This window comes from Schistocerca americana, chromosome 1, assembly GCF_021461395.2.
Source record: "Schistocerca americana isolate TAMUIC-IGC-003095 chromosome 1, iqSchAmer2.1, whole genome shotgun sequence".
NCBI classification, from domain to species: domain Eukaryota; kingdom Metazoa; phylum Arthropoda; class Insecta; order Orthoptera; family Acrididae; genus Schistocerca; species Schistocerca americana.
Window position 1 is genome coordinate 185,072,476 of NC_060119.1, and position 26,949 is coordinate 185,099,424.

The 26,949-nt window shown below is 38.4% G+C and overlaps 1 protein-coding gene across 4 annotated transcripts in view; it reads right to left on the reverse strand.

Annotated features, from left to right (window-relative positions):
* Window positions 1-250: 250 nt before the first annotated feature.
* The window catches only part of LOC124553683 (huntingtin-interacting protein 1), a 487,550-nt gene continuing 460,851 nt past the window's right edge, over window positions 251-26,949 (reverse strand). For 3 of the 4 annotated variants that reach the window (XR_006968504.1, XR_006968171.1, XR_006968527.1), the window contains 6 exons: window positions 24,036-24,188; window positions 23,817-23,917; window positions 22,494-22,723; window positions 10,411-10,583; window positions 6,441-6,720; window positions 251-960 (listed from right to left, as the gene is read on the reverse strand). Coding sequence is in view for 1 of the 4 variants with exons in the window: in XM_047128283.1 (XP_046984239.1) it covers window positions 958-960; window positions 10,411-10,583; window positions 22,494-22,723; window positions 23,817-23,917; window positions 24,036-24,188 (660 nt within the window). In the remaining 3 variants the exon portion in view is untranslated. The remainder of the gene's footprint in view (window positions 961-6,440; window positions 6,721-10,410; window positions 10,584-22,493; window positions 22,724-23,816; window positions 23,918-24,035; window positions 24,189-26,949) is intronic. The other variant, XM_047128283.1, reaches the window with a different exon arrangement.

The following is a 26,949-nucleotide window of genomic DNA, read 5'->3' on the forward strand; positions in this document are numbered from 1 at the left end:
ATTGAAATGACAAGAACGGCATTAAAAATGAAAAATGATTGTATTATTACAAACCAGAATCATCTGCCATTACATATAATACATAGTACCATCAGTAGGCAGAATTATTAACAAATCCACAGATTTGTGAGTAAACAATTACTGTAATTAATGTGTTCTTCCAACTGTTTACAAATTACAGGTAATTAAATAATTTAAAATGCTGAACATGTTACAAATGCCTCGCATTATTACTTTTTAACAGATCCTCTGATGTTTGTAAATTTTCTTTATTACTTAATGACAAAAATTTTCTATGACTTACATTTATTTGATTTTGGTGTTATTTTGGTAGAGTAAAATACTTCACAATCAACATGGCTGAGGGGCCTGTTGATCTATTATTTTGGTATGATCAGCAGTTCTTACTATTACTATACAGCTGAATAAGAACTGTTAGCATATATCATTTGTCAATGGAGAGGTGATATGTTTTAATACATATTAGAAAACAATAAATAAAGACCAGTGTGATGACTTACATGGGAAAATTGAAAACAATATTATTAACAGTTTCATATTTTAAAGACACTTCAGTCCCTGAGTTCAATGATTCAAACTTCCACACATTCTAATGATGTTTACGATGCGTACAATATTTACATTTGTCTCTTTCCCAACTTAATGTAAGGCAAAAACTTCTTATGAAATGAGTTGCAATCATTGCTTACGGCATTAATCAAAAGTGTTAAATACCGTTGATATACTCTGTGGATATCACATAAATAAAAATACATAGAAAAGATTGGTACATGGAAAAGGCTCAGATGTAGTTACATCAGCAGCTACAGATCAGCCTCATTTGTAGGCTGTGTCTTCACATTGCACAGTCTGCAGTCAAAACTTTATCTTTTCCCTTCACGATTGCATCACCAGTTGAAACACTTCTTTCATGATGCTGTTATACTTGGTAATGGTTTACTGTGGAAAAACAAGGCGACAATTAACATAATCAATATGAAAATATTTCCAAAACAAGAGTACAATGTAATGCCAAAATACATGTTAACAATAAAAAGTATTTTACTAAACTGTTCCTGATTGAGATACAAACATACAAAATTTATCTTCACTATGAGCAAATGTGACTGCTTGAACATCAGATGAAGTGACAGACTGACACTGCACTCAACCCTGACAATTTTCATTGCACTGAGTGCTCCAAAATGAATAATGGGGATTTAAGGCATTTTAGCATTCATTACATTAACTCACAATCTTAAAAAATACATCAAATGAAAGAGCAACTCAAACAGTTTTCCTTACAAATGTTCAATGTGAGCACCTGTCAACACAGGCACACATCGAGTTGAGAGACAAGTTCTTCCACACACCTTGATTAGTGTGTCCGGAGATAATTCTCAGATTGGATGAAAGCAAAGGTCATGCGAAACAAGCTCTGTCATTCAGCCCCTTGGGTCCAATCCAGCAGTTGGGTACAATGTCGTTTAATCAACTGTATACTGAGTTATGCCAATGAGGCAGCACACAATCTTGCTGCCAAATAAAGTTCTGGTGGTTCAGCTACTTCCAATTAAGGAGAGAGCCATAGTTCTAGCATGTCAAGATAAGAAACACCATTTACAATAGCTTCACTGAGAAAGAAAGGCCCATAAACTTTTTACTAGGATATGGTGCAAAAATATGCAGTTTAAGGGAGTCTTATTGCAACTGTATCATCTCGTGGAGATCTGCTGACCCCCAGGTGCATATATTATGTGTGTTAACAATTTTACTTAGATGAAATGTTGATCCATCACTGAAGATGCCATGACCAGACACTCTTTACTGCCATTTTGTTTGTGAAGTTGACACATAGTCTGTAGGCTTTAGAGCTTTTAACAACTGGAAATAATAAGGACAGAGTTGGAAGTGTCCTCTTAAAAGTTTAAAAATCTCCACACAAACTCTATTGGAAATGCTAACCCACAACTAGCCTTCTGAACTCATTTCTTGGGGCTAATTGTGAAAGACTCTCTCACTTAATCCATTAAATTACGGGGATGCAGCCGCGCAAATAAAATTTCCTCCACTGATATTTCGTCCACGTTTCATCCAGCCATCCTCAGAGTGAGTCACAAGACTGACGACAAGATGCCAAGCACGGCCTTATATGCTCCACTGCGGCGGTACTGCGCATGCAAGTCACAGATGCTGGTCGGCGGCAGAGACATACGTTTACACATGCGCTTGGCATCTTGTCATCAGTCTTGTGACTCACTCTGAGGATGGCCGGACGATACGCAGCCGAAATATCAGTGGAGGAAATTTTATTTGCGCGGCTGCATGCCCGTAATTTAATGGATTATGCCAGAAGAAGTTGAAAATGCACATCATGTACCTCTTCAGGGAGGTGGTGGTTTCATGGGTCCATAGTTTGGACAAATTATGACACCAGAGAGCAAGACTATTGAGCTCCTTGAGTTTCTTACTGAAGTGCCACGACCATGGAGTTGTCCCAAAATTTGCAAGGTTGGTTCACTTTGTCAAGAACACTGCAGTAAATAGAATTTTACATAGGGCTGGTTCCACTATTGTCAGAGAAAGAATTAGTTTTACTCATCAGAAGTTGGACATTGTTTCTGAACACCTGTATCATCTGCATCTGAAGGTAGCAGCTGTTTTATCTCCTGACTCATGGGACTGGATCGATGGCAAGACATGGGCTGAGTCCAACTGGGTTTGGAAGTGGCCACAAAAAGACAGATTACCAAGTACAGCCGATTGGACCAGCCTTCTCAGGTGGACTCTGTTATTCGATGCCCTGTCATAAATTTGACGGGTAAGGATCTGGACGAAGCTACGTTGTCTGTCTTAAGTAAAGGGCTAAATTTTGCCCCTACTCCAAAGACTCTGCTGATATCATCTTTCATCAGTGCCATTGAAGAAGTTGTCCGACCACTATCAGAGGATTCTGCGGAAGAAATCAGACGAGAAACCTGTCAAGCAATCACGAAGCATCGTCCACAAAGAAGCAATGTTTCCAAGGAAGAAAGATGTGCGATACAAAAGCTGTGTGAGGATACTGACACAGTCGTCTTGCGTGCTGATAAAGGTAATGCTACTGTCCTTTTGCCTCAGGAAGTCTACAAGGCTTGATGTGGTCTACTTAGTTCTGGTGCATATCGGAAGATTAACAAAGATTCTACTAACAAGGTGACAATAAGGACTGCTGCCTTGCTGAACGCTTCATCACTATCGAAGGAAGTCATAAGAAGTTTAAAAGGTGCAGTACCACCGAGATTTTATGGTCTTCTTAAAGTTCACAAGATGGGCAAGGATGAGCGTCTAGAGGACTGGTCTATGAGACCTATAACGAGCACTACTGGTTCACCAACATATTTCTCTGCCAAATATTGAGCTTCCTTATTAAAACCATTGGTAGGAAAATGTAGTTACCACATTCGTAATTCTATGGATTTCATTCAGAGACATAGCAATGTCAGGCTAAATAGTACGGATGTTCTTGTTAGTTTTGACGTGGTATCATTATATACCAAGGTACCTTTAAAGGACTATCTCTTATCGGCCAACATTTTGATAAGAACAATACGACCTTATTTGAACATGTGCTTTTATCATCTTATTTTCAGTTTAATGGTGAATTTTATGAGCAAATTGATGGTGTTGCCATGGGAAGCCCCCTCTTTCCTCTGGTAGCTAATTTATTCATGGAAGACTTCGAGGACAAGGCACTGGACTCAGCCAGTTTTAAACCTACGGTCTTCTGGAGGTACGTCGATGACACATTCGTGGCATGGCCCCATGGTATGGATGATTTACATCGATTTCTTGAGCATTTGAATTCCATCCATGCTAGCATTAAATTGACTATGGAAATAGAGAAAGACGGCTGCCTCCCCTTTTTGGAAGTTGTCGTTCGCCGTAAAAGTGATGGAACATTAGGACATGCCATATTATACCGGAAACCAATGCACAGAAATCTATCTTCATGCCAGTAACTGCCATCACCCTTCACAGACCATAGGTGTCCTTAAGACCTTAGTGCATCGGGCGCACTGTATGTCCGATAAAATTTGCAAGAAGAGCTCACATACCTGAAGAACATTTTTAAATCGAATGGATATTCTCCGCAACAAATTCGTAGAGCATTCGATGCAAAACCTAAAAAGCAGGTGTGTGATGGGGAAGAAGATAGTAATTCCTTCAGATCTAGTGCATTTTTGCCCTATGTGGGTGCTCTTTCTTCGAAGATAGGCCGTAATCTTGAGAAACACTGTGTTAAGGTGATCTTCCGGCCCCCCACAAAGATTGCAGATTTACTCGGCTCTGTGAAGAACGATTTACAGCTTCGTAAAGTGGGTGTGTATCACATTCCTTGCGGAAATTGTGAGCAGTCATACATAGGTCAAACAACACGCACCGTTCATGAGAGGTGTGTGGATCACAGAAGATACACACGCATATTACAGCCAGACAAGTCAGCTGTGGCTGAACATTGTATTGATACAGGTCATTCCATGAATTACAGTGATGTGAAGATTTTAACATCCACCTCTTCATTTGGGAAGCTGTATTCAAGGAAGCTATAGAAATTAGATTAGCTAACAATTTAATAAATAGAGATAATGGTTTTAATTTGGACAAAGCATGGAATCCGGCTCTTGGAGTAATTAAACTGCAGCGAAGTCGTCATCGTGTCACCGCCGCCGATCAAACATCGATAAGTGAATCTAATGTCTGTACACCTTCGCCACAGGCGGCACATGTGTAAGCGTATGTCTCTGCCGCCGACCAGCATCTGTGACTCGCATGCGCAGTACCGCAGCGGTAGAGCATATAAGGCCGCACTTGGCATCTTGTCGTCAGTCTTGTGACTCACTCTGAGGATGGCCGGACGATACGCGAGCGAAATATCAGTGGAGGAAATTTTATTTGCACGGCTGCATGCCCGTAATTTAATGGGTTATTCATTATGCCGCCAGAAGTTGAAAATGCACACTCTCTCACTTGTTCAACACATTCTTCAGTCACTTTTGGTCATCCCATAGCCTTTCCCTTGCAACAACAGCCAGTGTCTTCAAACTAATGATACCAAATATGGATGTTAGATTCAGTTCTTGTTAACTGTAAAACAAAAAAAGCCTTCTGTTCACTAGAAGCCATCTTTGCTACTAGGACTTTAGAAATGAAATTTTCTCAAGTTGCTCTTTCATTTGGTGTATTATATATAACTGTACATTGAATATTAAAATGCTACAAAGCCTTAAAACTCTAATATTCATTTTAAAACACCCAGTATTTCACACAGTTCCAACCACCTCATCCCGCCTTTATTTCAGTACACCTGTTACTGTGATGTCCATAATTTTCTTGGAAGTCACAATACCCCTGACACAGTACAAGAGTGTTGTATTGCCCCTGAAGTTGGCTATCTATCAGATTGGTATTTCGTTACAGAATGTACATTTTGAAGCCCCAATCTACCTTAATCTTTTCATTCATACAATGACGACAGTGTTCGGCAATCATCCTATTACAGTTTTATAAAACAAACGCATTAAAAACACACTGTTAGTAATTTTGCTCTTCCATGTTGCAATCTTTCAGGAAAGATCTTTTACATTTTGAGTGTTCATAGTATGTGCTACACTAGTACATCAGGACAACATTTTTTTCATATCTCTCTCTCTCTCTCTCTCTCTCTCTCTCTCTCACACACACACACACACACACACACACACACACATTACAGATATGTCAGATATGTAGAACATGAATAAATGAAATAAAAGTTTGTAATACAAACTCGGATGGCCATTTTTTTAACAAGGTTTCTAGAACCATAAAAGAAAACAAACAGGGATTTCATGTATTACATTTATGGTAATTTTCTATTATCACCAAAAATTTTAAGTTAAGTAGTCTTAGTATGAGTGCTACATTGGACATTTTGCTACTCAATCAGACAACTGTATTAGTCTCCAGTGAGAGATATTGAGCATTCTCATTTTTAATAACAGAAACTCGTCAATCAAATAAGGATGAAGGTAACTTTGCTTCAGTTACTGAGAACATGGACTATGTTTATCATGAAAAAACCAAACTTAAATAAATGCTTAATCAATCAAACAAGGTTAATACATATCATAAATAACCTTCACTGTCTGAGATAGGTAAAATATCAATTCCAAGATGGTACTGTGGGGTTATAGGTCGAGTATGGTGATAATTTTTAGTATGTCCAGAACAATAAAACTTTTTAACAACATTATGTATATTTAGGGCACACAATAATCTCCATCTTTCATATGTGAAGGCTTCTGTTTCATTGTACTTTTGATGACACACACATGATTTATAATTATAGAAACTTCTGAAGTCACATATTTTAACTTAAATTATCACAGTTAATGATTACAATTAATAAATAAAATTACCCGGTTTGGATTAAATGTGGACAGTATTCTCCTTGTGAAGTCACCAGCCTGCAGTTTGGCAGTGTTATGATGCAGAGGTAAACTGAACTTCTTGTTATGGCAATGACTGCCTGAGTCTATACCTTTCTTTTATGGTGAAGGTTTTTATCTCGAAACTTCATCTTCATGGTTTAATATTAATGAGGTGACTATGACTCAAGAGATTATATACAATTACTTTTTATATGTACACTGCATCTTCATTTACTTATTTAGGGGTACTGGGTGCTTGCTCATCAGCCTAGAGAGGAACATAATTTTAATTCTGTAGTAAATAGGAAATTACAGGCACAACAGTACACAATAACAAACTTTCCACACACTATATAGGCACAGCAATAGACAGTAACAAACTTTTCACACAAAACATAGACACAACAGTAGACAATTACAAACTTCCCACACAAAATATAGGTACAACAATAACAGTAAAACTTTAAACGCACACATGGGTGACAGAAAAACATTTAGTAAATGGAGTTCACAATTTCTAAAATACATGACCAAATTCTCTCTCAGAAGTAGTGAACATGAAACAACAGAAAAAGATTTCCCAGCATATCCATGTAAAGCTAGCTAGCTTGATGATCCAGAACAAAGGATACATTTAAGTAATAACTGGGAAAGGAGAATAGAGACAGGGATACTAAGTACAACAAGAATCTCTCATTTAAAATACTGCGAGTTTTGACAAGAAAGTAGGGGTACATGAGAAACAACAAACACTGTTATTTTCACTAACATCCAACACCTCTCCAAACTGTTAATTTTTAGAGGAAACAGTGTTTCACAGTGCTTTTGTCTTCCATATGTAAAAGGTGCTTGTAACAGTTACTCTTTTTTGTTCTAGTTACAATTTCTTTAATATCTGTTCGATGTTTGCAGTTCTTATATTGTGTCTCAGGCTGCATCTAGCCATTACTTTTAGAAATTTAATTTCCATTGTTTCAACAGTTCTCTTTGAACACAGTTCTCACAACCTTATAACCATGCAGTAAGTGCCATTACTTTATATTTCATTTGTGCATCTTTTCATGTTTTGTTGGTACCATTTTATTTTTTCTGAGATGCTTATCTTGACGGTACAGAGTCAAGCATTCTAAATACTGTAAAACTTCATTTATATGTTTTTCACTTATACTTTTTTTATGTCCCAGCAAAATATCCACAGTGTGCACAAGTTGTGATGCAGTGGTTCAGAGCGGGTTGCCAGGAAGTGGACTGGTAAGGCCGAAATTAGACTACAATAAAATTTGATAGTGTAATAAGGAACATTGTCAGAGTTAGGCATTGGTCAAATTTTCTCTTATCGAATCTAGCACCTCGCCTTAAATTCGATCAAAGGAAGCGTTCATCTTATGTTTACTGCATGGAGAAATCAACCGGCTTGGAGCGCTAGGATCGCTGCAGCTGTCTGACACACAATGTTTATCAATATGACTCCCAAATTTACATGGTGTGTCGCATATATAATGAAATAGAAATATTCAAGGCAGATGAAACACTGTGTAGCTTACAACACCGCAAATACAAAAGCCGAATAAAAAGTGAGAGCTACAAAAAAAATTGTGCATGATATTGTAGCCGCGAAGTAGGGCCAGTATACACTCCCAAGAATATAAAGGAGAAAATCTACAACTTCTGTGGAAATAAAAATTTTTCCATGACTGCAGTACGTATTTAATTTATTTGCGTTCACATATTCCTCCTTCAGTGCATTATAAATAGCTTCAAACGTGTCCAGTATTATTTTCGTCAATGTGCACTGCAGCATTAGTATGCTACACCGGTACTGTAAACTAGAGTAGCTATAAATTGCATTATTACGGTAAGTCTGTCTTTTGCTGATGTGGCATTTCTGAGGAGAGTGTTTAGCTTGAGGAGGCACTTTCTTGAGCACATATTGAAATGTACTCTCGTCCATTCCCAAAGGGATTTTCATGCGACTTTACGTCTTCGATTTGCAGCTCCCGTAGCAAAATCTTTCGCATCTGGCCGTGAAGTCCATGTCTTTATCCAAGTATGTCTCCTTTTCTTCTGCTTCTCTAGCAACTGCAATGACAATGCAATTGCAATGCACGCAACTGCAGACCAGGTATAATTTTACTTACGGCATCGGTGGTGTAGCGTGTTGACGTTGGCAACGACCATTCATTGCTGGGAATTCATTTCACCATGTAGTAAATAATTAAATCTGTTCTTGCTCTATGGTTGGCAGATTCTTGTATGTACCCTTGTCCACTCAGTAAATTAGTTATACTCGTAAATTACGGACCTTTATACAAAATGACGTTTTCTTCTGTGTAGAGGTTTACATTTTTCCTTATATCCTTGTTAAGTATGGTACCTAGTAAGCCTATATAATGCTTTATAGAATGTAACGTTTTATTTACTGGATTTTTCCATTTTTATTTACCAATTAATTTGATAGTATGGTGCTAGATTTCATATATACGTTTTTCACACTTACACCTTTTCTTTCTGTAGTCTGTTGAAAAAACGTATAAACGAAGTTTTACTGCAGTTCATTTTAGTAACCTTCTCAATTATGTAATCTTTTGAATGGACTGTAGTGTTGCCCCTTTTTAATACTTTCTTTGTGTTTTTGTATGAAAATGAGTTCTATTTTTAACTTGTAATTATGTGCTGAGTAGTAAACTACACAAAGGAGTTAAAATGATTGAAAAGAGCCCCTGCACCATGTTAGGTACATAGGAATACAAAAATAATGATGATTCCAGAGATAGATACAATATCTGATTAAAAATTCAGTATGAGGTGAAGTTCCACACCTACTCCATTGTTCCAGCATTAAGTAAACCCTGTAGGCAGTGACATCTGTGTGGACGAGAGTGTCCCTCAGTTCTGTGGTCACACTGTGTTGTCTAGTACCAGCTAATCATTGTGCTCAACTATCTATTGGTTCCACACAGGTATCATTGTCTTAATAGCATGTCCTCTTGTAAGAACTAAAATCCCACAGTGTGGCAAAATCATTTTATACGGACTGATCACTCGGTCATGCTGAACTTGCCCACCCTTTGGCACTGACATTTACTGGTACTTGATTTTACATTTCGACAGTTTTACAACTTTCTACTGTCTGACCTTGTTATAACTAGTTTATCAATACTGGTGGTGATACCTATGGTATCGGTATCAATAGAAAGCATTTCTTAATACTGGAAAAAAATATGGGTATCTGAAATATTACGTGGTTATGGAGAAAATACCAAACTTTCCCTGCTAATGTGATGAGAATCAGAATGTATGTAGTCTCTATGTAGTACATAGGAAAAGACTAGTGAAGTAGTAAAAATTAAACTTATCAGATTTCAGTAACGGATACAAGTAATATTAAGTGTGTACCCACTACTTTGGAAAAGTGGTAAAATTATTTAGTCTATACTGTAGTTAGTTCATGCAAACAGCATTATTTCCACATTTTGCTATGTATTCTAAGTAGGCCTTTTTGTGTCCAAGAAGAGACTAAAAACACATAAGCAATCAATACAATGTGATTCTATTGTTCCAATATTATCAAGGTATGGCTACAATTTTAGGTACTCACACTGAAAGCAAATGTATCAGATCAGTCTGATATTGCCTGATTTGAAACATCATTTGCTTTCCATGCAAGTACCTAAAATTGTAACAATTATTTCTGCTCACATAAGACCATTTTCCCCTCGGCATTTTATTTCCAGAAAGATTAGTGTATTTGATTAATATATGAATGAATTAAGAAACAGGAAAACAGTAAATACTTGTCTTAACATATACTAAGGAAAAGAAACTGCTGGCAATGTTAGTAGTGGAGGGGGGAGTGGTGGAGGTGGTAAGTATTGAAATAGTGATGTCAACCGAGGTTTCGAGAAATAGTATGTTCAAAGTACATGTGAAGCACATTAATTCCCAGAAATCAACATACCTCTGGATCCCAACCTTCCGTGACCCCCGCTAGCTGATAGTGCTGCCGCCGGAGTGCTGCCAGTCGAAGGCGTTCCTGCTGCAGGTTTGCTTCAAGCTCAATTACTTTAACCTGAGACTCCATTTCTAGCCGTTTTGCTTGATGTAAAGTCAAGCCACTCACATCCAGCTCCTCTGCAAAAGTTAAAAACATGAGAACAAAAATGCCATATCTGTGTTTCGGTACATGACACATGTATTGTGTTTCACGGTTTATGGCTACCCGTAATTTTAAAAAAACCTAGGCTCCATATGTCTTGGAATAATACAGCCTTCTGTCATATAAAATACAGTCCTAATGAGAAGGTAACTATGAAATGTGCTTGTATGTTCACCAGTCAAGTCAGCACAGAACACACTGAGCAAACTGCTGCTTTACTGATTTTTTATCTCTGATCACTAATTCTCCCTATGTATTCAGTTTCATATCCCCATTTCCTTTGAAAATTTTGTGCCATGTGACCATTGTCTGACTGCTTTATCTCCACCTAATCATCAATACATATGGCTTCTCCTCTGTCACAATCCATAACAGGAGGTCCGTCTGAATTATTTACTTAGTTCTCTTGTTCCTGGTTTACCAAAACTTTTTTTCTCCTTCCATTGTAACACATTCATTAAAGTGTCTCATCTTCTACAAGTGTTTTGAGCCTTTTTATGCATTTTTATACTGATCCCCACATATTTATCTCATTTTAGAGAGATGTTTAATCTTGTACTTAAAACAACAACACCAACGAAATTGAGAAACAACTAAAATAATTTGTAGACAAAGTAGTTACATTTATAAATCTACTACTAACCTTCAGCAACAACTTTCTTAATAACCATGGAACAAGAGCCAGAATTATCTTACACATAAGAGGGGGAGGTTATACTCGAAACAGTGTTTGATACCAGAGAATCAACAGTACAATAGACTTCTCAAGGAAAGGAATGAGAGAGTGAAACCAATATGTCTTTATAGACTATCGAAGAATGTGATATTTGAGGGACTTAGGAAGTTGGCAATTTATTTCACACACAGAAATAAGTTAATATGAAAAGTGCTTGACTGTAATATAATTCATTGTGTGTGCAATTGTTGTATCTGTGCATTTAATAAACTGAAATGTGAACATTTCCTGCTAGAGAAATACAACAAACATTATGTATAAACTAAGTATGAAAGACATGGTTGTAGGCATAAATTCCAGTATAAATACCTCAAATTAACCCAGCACACAACCATAAATGGTTTTCAAATCTTGTAAGAATCAGTTATTTCTGTTGCCATAATTGATATCAAGTAAGGAAAAACAGCAGTGTGTCAGTCAGCCATACCTTTTCTTTACCTTTGCTTTCATACACATCTTGAGCTCATATCCAAATCATTTTTCCCATCCTTTCTCATGGATTTACTGACTCCTACTAGAAACAGGCCTCATGTATCACATGCTTTATAGACCAAACAGCACATATGAGCTGCTGTTGTGCAGTAATTCTAAACATATAATTGAGCAGGAGTACAACATGTGTGAGCTATCACAGAATTAGTAAGAAATGGGGTTTGCTAGGGGTTGTGCATTGGGGACAATGCAATGAGAAAACAGCGAAGAAAGTCTGTGCCCTTCAGGCACAGCTGGAAGAAACCATATGTCAACCACGTACAATCAAGAGGTAGGGGAGACACTGAGCACAGGAGGCTGGTAAGAAAAGAGGGAAAAAATAAAACAGTTTTATTCTGGGCATTAAAAACAGGTTTCACCAGTTGCCGCAGGTGGGTGGGTGGAGGGGGCTTCTGCTGATGTACAAAAGGGGGTCTCTGGCAGAAACTGGTGTAGAAAACAATTAGCAGACCTCAGTCATGGTTAGGAAACCCAATAGAGAGCTGTTAATGAAGAAGATGGCTCACATGTATACAGAATGTTAGGTACAGTGTTAACAAGTAACCAAGATATTCGCAGCTAATGCAGGGAATGGGCGTGTGACCGAAGTCTTACAGGCTCTATGTAGGGAATCCACAAAACAAGATCAAGTACCAATAATGGATGTGGCAGACAACAATGTGGGCAGGGACATTATTGGTGGTGAATGATTGATAGATTCTGTAACTCGTGACACCAGCATGCACTTTTTTTGAGGTATTTTACCATCATCAGCGATGTATCAGTGTTGCTGTGAAGCCTGTTAATGCCTAGCTGTGAAGCCTGTTAATGCCTAGCTGGAAATGGTGCTGATAATGGCTGCCTTTGCAAACAGTTCTCAGGTGCCTGTTAAGATAATTGGTATAATGGGTTTCACCAACCATGGTTTACACTTAAACAGGTCAGAACTGAAGTTGGTACTGATATTATGGGTGGGTCTCAGGTCACGCTTATTCAGATTCGTGGTGATTCAAATTCCTGTTGCAGGTAGGAGCGAGAGCATTTTCAGTCTAAAATCAGAACAGCAGCAGTGAGATAAATATCAGGATTGAAACATCTGGTTTGAAGACAACCACTAGTACAAGAAGAGCAGCAGCGAAGTAAACAGCTTGCGAGAGAAGTAAACAGCTTGCGAGAGAAGCCACCACCTCTTGAGAAGTTTCTCATGTCAAACAGTAGGAGCTTTGAAACAATGTATAAGACTCTGTACGATGTTGCTGTAGCAGCAGCAAGAATGTTGGCAAATTATTGAATTATTAAACAAGGAACTGAGAGAATTAAGAGTGTCTTGTAAGGTATTAATAATAATGTGGGAATAAACGAAGAAAGACGGTAAATTCAAGAACTTTTTAAGATTACATACAGATTGTCAATGTAGTTAATTAACATTACACTACTGTAGCACAAAATGTAATCAAAAATCAATGTAATCCAAATAATAACATTAAAGTCAACAAAGTTGAAAATACCACGTTGCTGCATCTAGTGACTATAGTAGTAGCATAGGAGTAAGAAACACAATCAGTAAATTAAAAAATAAAAGATCCTATAATTCTGGTGGTATCCCAGATAAGGTCGTTAAATGGAGTTCAATCAAAATACATTCTCATGTAACTGATAAAAATCTGTGGACAGTAACAGGTTCATCTTTTAAAAAAGTATATTCGTACGCTACAGTGTAAAAATGACAAAGCCGTGCAGTAGAAGTTACTTAACTTAGTGTACAAAATTAAAATACTAATTAATTCTCAGAATGATTTTGGAAAAACTGCCAAAACAGCTGTCCGATGTGAGTCATGATTGTTACAGACCAAGATGAATTGAACTTTGGACTGTTCCTCGATCTATTAAAAGCCTTCAATCTTATCAAGCATGGACTGGTCTTTATGAATTTAAACAGACACATATGGTATCTGTGGAGTTTCTTACAACTGGAAAGCAACATTTGGAAGAAATGTTGTGAAAATAGAATAATGGAAACTCTAGATTGGAATATCAACAATATTAGAAAAAGGATAGACTGCTACACCACCTTAAAGATGAACTGTAGAGTTGCAGACAGGCACAATGAAAAGGCTGTTACACATTACAGCTTTTGCCCAAAGCCTTCTTCAGCGAAGAACACACACACACACACACACACACACACACACACACATACACACACACACACACAAAAAAAAGCAAGCACACCTCATGCACACATGACCACTACCACAGGTCGGAACTGCTGCTGCTGGTGGTGGTGGTCATACACAAGGTGTGCTTGCTTTTTTTGTGTGTGTGTGTGTGTGTGTGTGTGTGTGTGTGTGTGTGTGTGAGAAAAGGCTTTGGCTGAAAGCTATAATGTGTAACCGTCTTTTCGTTTTTGTCTGTGTGCAACTCAACGGGTAATTTTTACATTGATTAGCAATCTATTCTATTGATACTGTTGTTATTGTTTATGAAAATAAAAGCTACTTTGAAAGTAGATAAAGGCTCTGTGTTGGGACCTCTCTTATGCCTTATGCCAAGTCTCCATGACAACACAATGACAGTTTAGAAGCAATTTCATCATGTTAAATGACAACAAAATGGTATAGATGAGCATTAGAGACAACAATGAAAATCAGAAGCAAATTAATCTAAGAATTATGGGACTGTTGCACTGAACAAACATCTTACAAAGCTTTTGGGAGCTTGCACAGATGATCGGTTAAAATGCAAAAAACATGCTGAACTTCTGAACAAATTGTTGAACAACCTTTAAAATGCTTAGAGACTACTGTAACACAAACTTCTGTGTGCTTACGATGCACATTTGTGCAGCCTGTTTTTCTTTCCTAGCTATGGGACAAAATCTTTTAACAGATGAAGAAACAAACACACGCACACACTTGTGCGTACTGTAGTGGATAGTGTGGGGTGCAGAAGAGGTGTGGGACAGTGAGCCAGATAGGTAACAGGGGAGAAGATGGTGCAGTATTGCCTCAGGAAGCAGGCAAGGTCATGGCAGGGACGAGATGGTGGCTGCAAGATACAGTAACAAGGAACTACACTGGGGGAGAGGAGAGAAGTAGAGAAAGGCTAAGGACCTGCAGGTGATCTAGGAGCTTAGTAGACATATGGAAAGCTGCAGTGGGAGAAGGAAGGGGAAAAGAGGAAGCTGGGAGACAGTGATTAGATAAGGTTGAGGCCACGGGGATTAGAGATATGATGGCTGTGTTAGAGGTAGAGTTATCACCTGCACAATTTTTTTTAAAAAAAAAAAAAAAAAACCCACTGGAGACAGACTGAGAAGCAGCCACAGAAGTCGAACATACCATGTTGTGCAGCACACTCAGCAACAGCAAACGGGATGGTCCAGCTCTGTCCAGGTCACACTTTTCGGTGTCCATTCAAAGGGACAAACAGTTTGTTAGTGGATGTGCCTGCTTAGAATACCACACAGTCATTACAGCTAAGTTGGTAGACTACTCGGCTGTGTTCACAGGGGGCCCTGCCTTTGATAAGATGGGAAATGCTTGTGACAGAACTGGAGTAGGTGATAGTGGGAGGATATACAGGGCAGGTTATATACATCCAGGTGTTTTCCAATTGTATAAGGTCATGGGAGGCAAGGGTTGAGAAGAAGGGGGGGATATTGCGTAAGTTGGGTGGATGGTGAAATATCGTTGTGGAAAGGGTGGGGAAGATACTTCTTGTGTCAAGGCATAACAAGACAATGGCAGAGAATCTGATTCCATTGCTCTAGTCCCAGATGGTACAGAGTCAAGACAGACAGTCACACCTACGATTCTAATCTTAATCTGTCGCTTATCACTTCTTTCATCGGTGGCACCACAACTTAATGTGAAACTTCCCGAAGATCTGAGGAGGGCAATGGTGTACCACCTCTACTAGGCCAATACGTAGCTAAACACACTGTGGTGCTCAAACTAACCTTCAAGTTGATGACAAGCTTTAAGGGTTTGCTATATACCTCTTTATATAAGAAAAATATGCTACCTAACCTAAAACGGTCTTAGCATGTTGTTTACAAAAATAAAGAATTCAAAAAAGTTTGCTACATTTAAGAAAGAGTTTGAAAAGATACTAACATTTAATTGTTTCTATGACATTCAGTAATAGCTAAGTGCCCACTAAGACAAGTCCATCACTGTGTTCAAGATTACATGAAATGTGTTTTACTACACATTTCACATAAAAATGTTATGCACACAGGAAGTTGTTGAAATGAGCTTGGTGAAAAGCAACAAGAATGAGCCTAGGTATGTGTGTGAAGAAGAATGTGTGTGTGTGTGTGTGTGTGTGTGTGTGTGTGTGTGTGTGTGTGTGTGTGTGTGTGAAGTTACGGTTAGTAAAAATTGAAAGATGATGACATGATTCCACTACACAAGAAACAGTCTGTAAAGCTTATAAGGGTGTTGCAGCAGAGATTGTGCTGAGAAATAATTGTTAATAAAAATTTTCGATCAATCAGCTTGTCACACGTGCAAATTCAAGCAGCGTCACAAAATATGTTCTTCGTTTGGTGTCCTCAAACCAAACAAACATAGTTTTTTCTCACCTGGCTTAAAGTTATCACTAGTGAAAAATACACATTTTAACTGGTAATGAGCATCTGAAAAAGTGATAACTCACAGACCCACATATCTGTGCATTACCGCATTTTTAGCATGGACACGAGTTTGAATTTGCACGCGCAACAACCTGATTGGCTAACTTCAGCACTAAGTAACTCTGAAACAGCACAATGTATCTGTTTTTTCTTAGAAATTATTTCTCAACACACTCACCCTTGCAACACTCTTACAAGCTTTTCAGACTGTTTCTGATCACTCAATATACTTACAGAGTGTAACACATGCTATTGGAAATTGTATGCCACAGATCAGATTATAAATGCCAACTGCTTTTCATTTTCCTGAGCACAATCACAACATCTCCTCCACACACACACACACACACACACACACACACACACACACACGTCTCTCTCTTAAGAGTCATTAGGCGAATTCTCTCTAGTAAGTTGGCAGACGTTTGGAATTTAGGTTGTAGCTGGAGTCAGCCTAAACAAATACTGTTCATAACATCTTTCATGCAATGCCTAGCGTTGACGGAAAGCATGGGTTTGTTTTCCATTACAAACAAAATGATTGTTAGAGCGGAAGTTTGCATGTTCAATGAATAGAGTGGTCTAATATTAGGCTAGTCCAATATTTGTTTCATTAATATCCATTAACACGGCCTGCTGAACAATATTTGTCAAACAATGGAAAATCCAGGCTGGAATGTAACAATATTATGAAAAGGAAAGTTGCTACTCACCAAACGGCAGAGAGGCTGAGTCGCAGATAGGCACATCCTATCTACAACTCAGCATCTCCACTGTGTGGTGAGTAGTATCTTTCCTTTTCATAATATTTGGTAATTCTTTGTGTTTTACTGTCTCTGCTAATAGATATCAATGAAACAAATATCGCACTAGACTAATAAGAGACCACTTTATCAAATGGGAATGTATGATTCCACTTTAAAATCATTTTCTTTTTAACAGGAAACAAACCGATGCTTTTCATTGATGCTGGGCATCACATAAAAGACATAAGCTCTATTTGTCTGGGCTGTCTCCAGCTTTACATTGCAAAACCGGAATTCAAAATATCTGCCGAAACATGAGAGAAAATGCACCTGGTGACTCTTAGGAGCATATGGGTACACAAAGGAATGTAATGAAGAAGTACAGATATCTTTATCACACTGATGTCAGCCAAAGGACTCATGTGTCGTGTGTACAGTGATTGCAATGTGAGAGAATAACTAGTGCAACATTCATTTTGGAATTAAATACAACATTAAATTATGAACTTTAGAACTTTCCTGACATATAGTGTATTCCATGAAATTTCAAGCAAACCGATGGATGTCAGTAACCTGCTTTGAAGATATTTCAGCACAGAGTCCTCTGACCATCTTCAGGTGTGTGCTGGCAAAAGTACCCTGAGCTCCACTGTTTAAAACCCTGCCAGCACATACACAGCATACCCAGTTGCCATTGCATGCACTGGTGGTATTTTCAACAGGGAAGATCAGTGTATTTATGCCAGTATACGCATGAAGATGGCTGGAATAAGTTATTGACTTCAGACAGTTCTGCAATTTCATGGAATATTAAGTTATTAGGTATTTTGTTAACTTTTAATTACACTTTTGGTTGTACTAGGCTGAAATGTGATAATATCATTGTAAAGTGATCTGTAGAAAAATAAACAATCAACTAAAACAGTACTGATAACTATAACGGGCATTTGGAAATGATTTATAATAATTGGTTTTGTACTGTATTTGCCCCCCACGAACCATGGACCTTGCCGTTGGTGGGGAGGCTTGCGTGCCTCAGCGATACAGATGGCCGTACCGTAGGTGCAACCACAATGGAGGGGTATCTGTTGAGAGGCCAGACAAACATGTGGTTCCTGAAGAGGGGCAGCAGCCTTTTCAGTAGTTGCAGGGGCAACAGTCTGGATGATTGACTGATCTGGCCTTGTAACAATAACCAAAACGGCCTTGCTGTGCTGGTACTGCGAATGGCTGAAAGCAAGGGGAAACTACAGCCGCAATTTTTCCCGAGGACATGCAGCTTTACTGTATGATTAAATGATGATGGCGTCCTCTTGGGTAAAATATTCCGGAGGTAAAATAGTCCCCCATTCGGATCTCCGGGCGGGGACTGCTCAAGAGAACGTCATTATCAGAAGAAAGAAAACTGGCATTCTACGGATCGGAGCGTGGAATGTCAGATCCCTTAATCGGGCAGGTAGGTTAGAAAATTTAAAAAGGGAAATGGATAGGTTAAAGTTAGATATAGTGGGAATTAGTGAAGTTCGGTGGCAGGAGGAACAAGACTTTTGGTCAGGTGATTACAGGGTTATAAATACAAAATCAAATAGGGATAATGCAGGAGTAGGTTTAATAATGAATAAAAAAATAGGAGTGCGGGTTAGCTGTTACAAACAGCATAGTGAACGCATTATTGTGGCCAAGATAGACACAAAGCCCATGCCTACTACAGTAGTACAAGTTTATATACCAACTAGCTCTGCAGATGATGAAGAAATAGATGAAATGTATGACGAGATAAAAGAAATTATTCAGGTAGTGAAGGGAGACGAAAATTTAATAGTCATGGGTGACTGGAATTTGTCAGTAGGAAAAGGGAGAGAAGGAAACATAGTAGGTGAATATGGATTGGGGGGAAGGAATGAGAGAGGAAGCCGTCTTGTAGAATTTTGCACAGAGCATAACTTAATCATAGCTAACACTTGGTTCAAGAATCATAAAAGAAGGTTGTATACCTGGAAGAATCCTGGAGATACTAAAAGGTATCAGATAGATTATATAATGGTAAGACAGATATTTAGGAACCAGGTTTTAAATTGTAAGACATTTCCTGGGGCAGATGTGGATTCTGACCACAATCTATTGGTTATGAACTGCAGATTGAAACTGAAGAAACTGCAAAAAGGTGGGAATTTAAGGAGATGGGACCTGGATAAACTGAAAGAACCAGAGGTTGTAGAGAGTTTCAGGGAGAGCATAAGGGAACAATTGACAGGAATGGGGGAAAGAAATACAGTAGAAGAAGAATGGGCAGCTCTGAGGGATGAAGTAGTGAAGGCAGCAGAGGATCAAGTAGGTAAAAAGGCGAGGGCTAATAGAAATCCTTGGGTAACAGAAGAAATATTGAATTTAATTGATGAAAGGAGAAAATATAAAAATGCAGTAAATGAAGCAGGCAAAAAGGAATACAAACGTCTCAAAAATGATATCGACAGGAAGTGCAAAATGGCTAAGCAGGGATGGCTAGAGGACAAATATAAGGATGTAGAGGCTTGTCTCACTAAGTGTAAGATAGATACTGCCTACAGGAAAATTAAACAGACCTTTGGAGAGACGAGAACCACTTGTATGAATATCAAGTGCTCAGATGGCAACCCAGTTCTGAGCAAAGAAGGGAAGGCAGAAAGGTGGAAGGAGTATATAGAGGGTTTCTACAAGGGCGATGTACTTGAGGACAATATTATGGAAATGGAAGAGAATGTAGATGAAGACGAAATGGGAGATAAGATACTGCGTGAAGAGTTTGACAGAGCACTGAAAGACCTGAGTCGAAACAAGGCCCCGGGAGTAGACAACATTCCATTAGAACTACTGATGGCCTCTGGAGAGCCAGTCATGACAAAACTCTACCATCTGGTGAGCACGATGTATGAGATAGGCGAAATACCCTCAGACTTCAAGAAGAATATAATAATTCCAAACCCACAGAAAGCAGGTGTTGACAGATGTGAAAATTAACGAACTATCAGTTTAATAAGTCACAGCAGCAAAATACTAACGCGAGTTCTTTACAGACGAATGGAAAAACTGGTAGAAGCCGACCTCGGGGAAGATCAGTTTGGATTCCGTAGAAATGTTGGAACACATGAGGCAATACTGACCTTACGACTTACCTTAGAAGAAAGATTAAGAAAAGGCAAACCTACGTTTCTAGCATTTGTAGACTTAGAGAAAGCTTTTGACAATGTTAACAGGAATACTCTCTTTCAAATTCTGAAGGTGGCAGGGGTAAAATACAGGGAACGAAAGGCTATTTACAATTTGTACAGAAACCAGATGGCAGTTATAAGAGTCGAGGGGCATGAAAGGGAAGCAGTGGTTGGAAAAGGAGTGAGACAAGGTTGTAGCCTTTCCCCGATGTTATTCAATCTGTATATTGAGCAAGCAGTAAAGGAAACAAAAGAAAAATTCGGAGTAGGTATTAAAATCCATGGAGAAGAAGTAAAAACTATGAGGTTCGCCGATGACAATGTAATTCTGTCAGAGACAGCAAAGGACTTGGAAGAGCAGTTGAACGGAATGGGCAGTGTCTTGGGAGGAGGGTATAAGATGAACATCAACAAAAGCAAAACGAGGATAATGGAAAGTAGTCAAATTAAATTGGGTGATGCTGAGGGAATTAGATTAGGAAATGAGACACTAAAAGTAGTAAAGAAGTTTTGCTATTTAGGGAGTAAAATAACCGATGATGGTCGAAGCAGAGAGGATATAAAATGTAGACTGGCAATGGCAAAGAAAGCGTTTCTCAAGAAGAGCAACTTGTTAACATCGAGTATGGATTTAAGTGTCAGGAAGTCGTTTCTGAAAGTATTTGTATGTAGTGTAGCGATGTATGGAAGTGAAACATGGACGATAACTAGTTTGGACAAGAAGAGAATAGAAGCTTTCGAAATGTGGTGCTACAGAAGAATGCTGAAGATAAGGTGGGTAGATCACGTAACTAATGAGGAGGTATTGAGTAGGATTGGGGAGAAGAGTAGTTTGTGGCACAACTTGACTAGAAGAAGGGATCGGTTGGTAGGACATGTTTTGAGGCATCGAGGGATCACAAATTTACCATTGGAGGGCACCGTGGAGGGTGAAAATCGTAGAGGGAGACCAAGAGATGAATACACTAAGCAGATTCAGAAGGATGTAGGTTGCAGTAGGTACTGGGAGATGAAGCAGCTTGCACAGGATAGAGTAGCATGGAGAGCTGCATCAAATCAGTCTCAGGACTGAAGACCACAACAACAACAACAACAACAACTGTATTTGTTAACGAAATGCGAGTCAGTGTACATGGGCTCTCTCAATATACTCCCCATTGACATCAGTACACTGCTGCCACCTTCATGGCAACTTGATTATTGTCTATGGAACCACTATCTGGTGGTACAATGCAACCACTCGTGGACAGCTGCCTGCAATTCTTCGTCACTGCCACCTCTTTCTTCACAGTGTGTCCTTCACATTATCTAACAAAGCTTAGACAGATGGTGTGCAACTCATGCAGTCGTGGCATTTCTGGTGTGAAGCCGCACATTTCTTGTGCTAGAGGAGCACTCCTTTCGACTACTTTCCTTGTCACCTTTGATGACTACTACATCTGTGTAAGGGTGTCACTGTATACCCTGCTGCTGATACAACCTCAATGTACCCTGGAAACCACGACACTGATGTACGACTCATACTCACATCCTTGCACGCAGATTTCCTTCTAATAGTGACTCCACTAATCCAGCTGTAAACAGTCTTTTGCACAGGTGCTTCTTGACCACACATCAGAGTTAAATGTCTATGAATATTTGTTGTTTAGACTCCTTCCCTCCATAAACACCATGTTGTCCATCTTTCTCCACACATGTTACCTTCCATTTTGTGCACAGCTTTCTTATTTAACAAGAAGCAAGTGCTGTCCTTTCACCATACACAATGTTCACAACTGCCATCTAGCATCTGCATGGTGACCTAGAATCAGTTCATCACCCCACGAGAGGATGGGCTCGTAGCCTCAGTGGTATTTGTAAAACAATACAATTATAAACCATTTCCAAAGATGCCTCATACAAGGTTGAAACAGCAATTAAAATGTTCTATCTGGTATTATCAGTCAAAACTAAGTAAAATATAATGAAAAGCTTCTGCAACATGAATGGTTTAGTACCATCCAATAAATAAGAATATTAATTATCTGACAATCACATTTATGAAACACAAGTCTTACGTGGCCTAGCCTATGCATTTTATTACTGAGAAACATTACCACACTCACCATTGTCAACTACCATTTGGCTGCAGGACTTTGCAGTTGCAACAACACCACCTGTTGCCTGGGTCACACCTTTTGATGCTTGGGACAGGGCAGCAAGGTTAGTACTATTCCTGTCTGCTTTCACTCTGCTTGCAACAACTAACTGTGCTGTTCCTGCAGCAATTTCTTGGGATGCCACAACGAGCTGTTCAAATTTTCCATTTCCACTAACAACTTTGTCTGCTGCCGATCTATAAGTAAATATTAGTAATCAGTATAACATATCAAAATTTTTCTTGTAAGAAGAATACATAAACAATTAAATAACCCTGTTACCTCTATTATAAAATATGCTTTCTTTCAGAGAATCTAAACAGAATATACTTCGTTGTCTAAAAGTTCATACAACTTTGAAGTTCCATACATAACATAAAAAACATAGGTATTATATTCCTAGTCACCATACTGCTCAACTGCCCCATTATTACCACATTCAGTGAACAAAGAAGTTCGGTGTGTAACTTCTGATTGAGAACTGTCAATGCTTTAACAGCTGGATACTAATTTATCATTTCAGATCATTGTCCATATAATTAAGGTTAGACAGACTATGTTACTTTACTGTTTCACAGTGTACCAACAATGTGCTAACTTTTAATTACATTCCTGAATAAAGGTAACCACAAAAACCCCTGCTAATGTCATACTCATTCTTTACAGACCAGTCAAAACAACAATGCAAATGGAGTAAGGTTATAGAACTGTCAACTCAATTGTCTTGAATCTTTCTTAACAAATGTGTACAATATTACATGTGTGGCACACCTCTAGGATTCAAAGTGTGCGTGTGCGCGCGCTTGGGAGGGGAGGGGGGGGGGGGGGGGGGGGGAGGTAGTAGCAGTGAGAAAAGAACAGAAAAATAGGCGTCACTCTGGAATGCCTGGAACAATGTCAACCAATTTCAGTATGCATAATTTTCTAACCCAGGAAAAATATTACTGTGGGAATAAGTTGCCCCCCGTCCTCAACCCTCCCCACCTTTCTACATGAAGTAAAGATCGGGTGGGGAAGCAATTACATTTATATTAATCAAAAACTATGTGAAAGCCACAGTTCACTTAAACAGCATGAACTCTGTACAAGCTTCTGTTAATTTTTATAAATAAAAAATCTGGTGATCTATTTAGAAGAGCTAAACATGCAAGTTTTTCTTACAAACTGAGATAAGTAAGTAACTGGTCAACACCAAGTATAAAGCTAGTAAACAAAAATATAAAATTTGAGAGGTATGTAACATGTCTCCAATTTCTTAGTTAATGTATTACAGATTTATGATGGACATACACTAAGAAACGAGCTCCCACTGCCACAGACTTTGCTGCTGATATCAAGCCTTCAGTCCACTGGTGATTTCGTTTATAAAATTCCTTTGTAGATGCAGTCCCCTGCCACAAAATGAAAATTACACAATGTCTGCAAATTATATATTACTGTACCAAAATAGTCAGAAAAAAGCAATTACCAATGTCCTGTAAAAATACTACTTTAAATAAGTTTTGTTACCTTTCCTTGGGAAATAATTTCTGCTTGCAAAAGTTTAGATTTCTGAACAAGCAACCTAATTGCTTTCATCAAGTTGGTGCAAGAATCTAGAATCTTCTCATTTACTTCAAGCTTAATACCAGAATCGGCAGCTCTGGATTTATTTAACATTTCCTGAAAGAAAGATAAAAACTGAATTACCAAAAACATAATATTATTACACGAGACACAGCATTTATATGCACTATTTGCACAAATTTAAACTTATAGTTGCATGTTAAGTAACTTCTACACTTAAATTTTATAGCAAATGTTTCCAAATAGCCATCATTATACTATTTATGTCATAAGTTAGCTTTGAGTGTCCATCTGCTATCCTCAACTATCACAAAGAGCACTTCTTGTGAAAAGAGGGGAGGGGGTGGAGGGAACACCATACTGAGAGTCACTGTCATACAAAACCATGGTTGATCCAGGTTTTATACTAAGCCTTCATTATACAAATGGCTGAAGGTAGCTTCAGAGTATTTTCTTCATTTAAGATTGATATACCACTAAGGTCTTGTACAAGTTTTGTGAAATCTGATGATTTGTTAATTGTGTTAAAACATTTTTTGCTTCATACGGTGTAAAGCTGTGAAGTCAAATGTGGCACCTAATAACTCTCAAACAGTCTTGTCTTAACCTATAGAAAACACGAGATGTATGCTGCTATTTCCCTAGGTCACGTATAAAGGACTTTCATAAACGAGCATCTGCAGCCCTAATGATTTTGGACAGCAAAAGTAGACAAACATATCTCTTGGCAGGCTTACATTGTCAAATTATTTGGATGATTCAGACTATAGTTCTTTTGCTGATCAATCCTGCTGCTCAGTAACTCATTGAGAAAATAAAAATTTTGTCTCTAATGTATCTATTAAAAATTCTACAAAATTTGTGAAACATTCAGTTTAACAAATTACTGCAAATAATCACATGAAGACTTTGGCATTTGTTGTATGTCCATATTATATTATACAGTTTCTTCTTGTATTATGCAGTCTCTTGCAGGTCCAGATACTTTATGAAAGTATCCTGGAGGCAGTAATTGTCACCCATAAAGGACTTGCTTGCAGGACGTTTCTCCATTTCTACGAAGACAAAAAAAATTCTAAACTCACCTGTCCTCCAAGCATGTTCACACACACTCAAGTGACAAAAATCTATCCTTGAGCACTAACCACAAGTTCTGAAAAGAAGCCGCAGTCGTGATAAACTTCATCATACACTACATAAGTGTAGCTCTTCCGTCATGCAAAAATCAAATCATAATTCATGATTCACTGTTACCTGACCTTGCAACTGCGTATTTGTTGTTGCTGTATCCTTATTATATTCATTGTATGAGTAGGTGTACAGAGCAAATAGCACATGGTAAGCCTCCATACTTAAATGAATTCAGAATTATGGACTAGCTGCACTAAACAGCCAAACATCAGGAGAGCAAATGTTCTTTATTTTCCAAAAAATCTCATACATGGTGTGATATAATTTTTTAATTGCCCTTTTAGAAACTTTAGAGTAATTACATAAAACTTCAAATATAAATTCAAGGGCAAAAGTGCCAGTATGGAGCTGATACTGAAGCAGGTCATCTTATTAGATATGAAAAGGTTATACAGAGACCATTACCAACCACAAAATTTGTTGACTACTTACATTATTTAATGAGGTGTAAAACTCATCTCCAAGCTACAATGACAAAACAATAATTTTCAGCAAAATTGTGCATATACAGGGTGTCCCAAAAAGAATGACCCAATTTTAAATAGAATTATTTATTAGGAAGAAGGGCTTAACACCAACAAATTGTATACTCAATTACTCAGAAAAGAAAAATCCATCATAAATGTTCAATATGTCCTCTATTGGCTGCACAGACAGCATCTAGCCAATAGCCGAATTCATCCCAATGAGCGTAAGGTGTCTTCTGTCACTGAAGCTACAGTAGCTGATATACTGGTTTTTAGTTCATCAATGTCACGAGGTAAGGGAGCAACGTAAACACATTGTTTAACATAGCCTCACAGGAAGAAGTCACACGGTGTTCAGTCAGGGGACCCAGGAGGCCAAGAGTGTTAAGCCTGGTCTCGCAGTCCTGTACACCCTATCCAACATTGAGGCACGTTGACATTGAGGAAACTGTGCACATTGCTGTGCCAGTGCGGTGGTGCTCCAGCTTGCTGATGGATGAAATTGTCAGAGTCAAGTTGGGGGAATAACCAGTTCTGTAGCATTGCAAGATATGATTGTCCTGTTACGGTTTCTTTCTCAAAAACGTAGGGTCCATAAACCTTGCTTTGTGAAACAGCACAAAAAACATTCACTTTTGATGAAACACATTCATGTTCAATTGTTTCATAAGGATTTTCGAGCCCCCATATATGCACATTATGACAGTGAACCATACCACTAATATGGAAAGTTGCCTCATCACTGAGTATCAACCATGACATAAAAAAGTCTCTCTTCCATGTCCTCTAGAATAGTACTGCTACAGTCCACTTGCTTCACTTTGTCAGTATCTCTAAGAGCTTGTACCAGTTGTAATCTATATGGTTTGAGGGCTAAATGACGCCTAACACATGCCACACTGTCATACGCGGTAACGCAAGTTCTCGGCTAGCACGATGCGTAGACTTGCGGGGGCTCCGCACAAACGCTCGTTGGGTTTGTTCCATTGTTTGTTCAGGAACGTGTGGCCGGCGAGCACTTTTGCCTTTACAGAGGCACCCTGTTTCTTCAAACTGTTTATATCACTGTCGAATATTCTTTGGTGATGGTGGTTTAGCATGAAATCGAATATGAAATGCCTGCTGAACTGCAATCACTGATTGAGTAGGACTAAATTCAATAACACAATACGTCTTCTGTTGTGTGGACACCATATTGC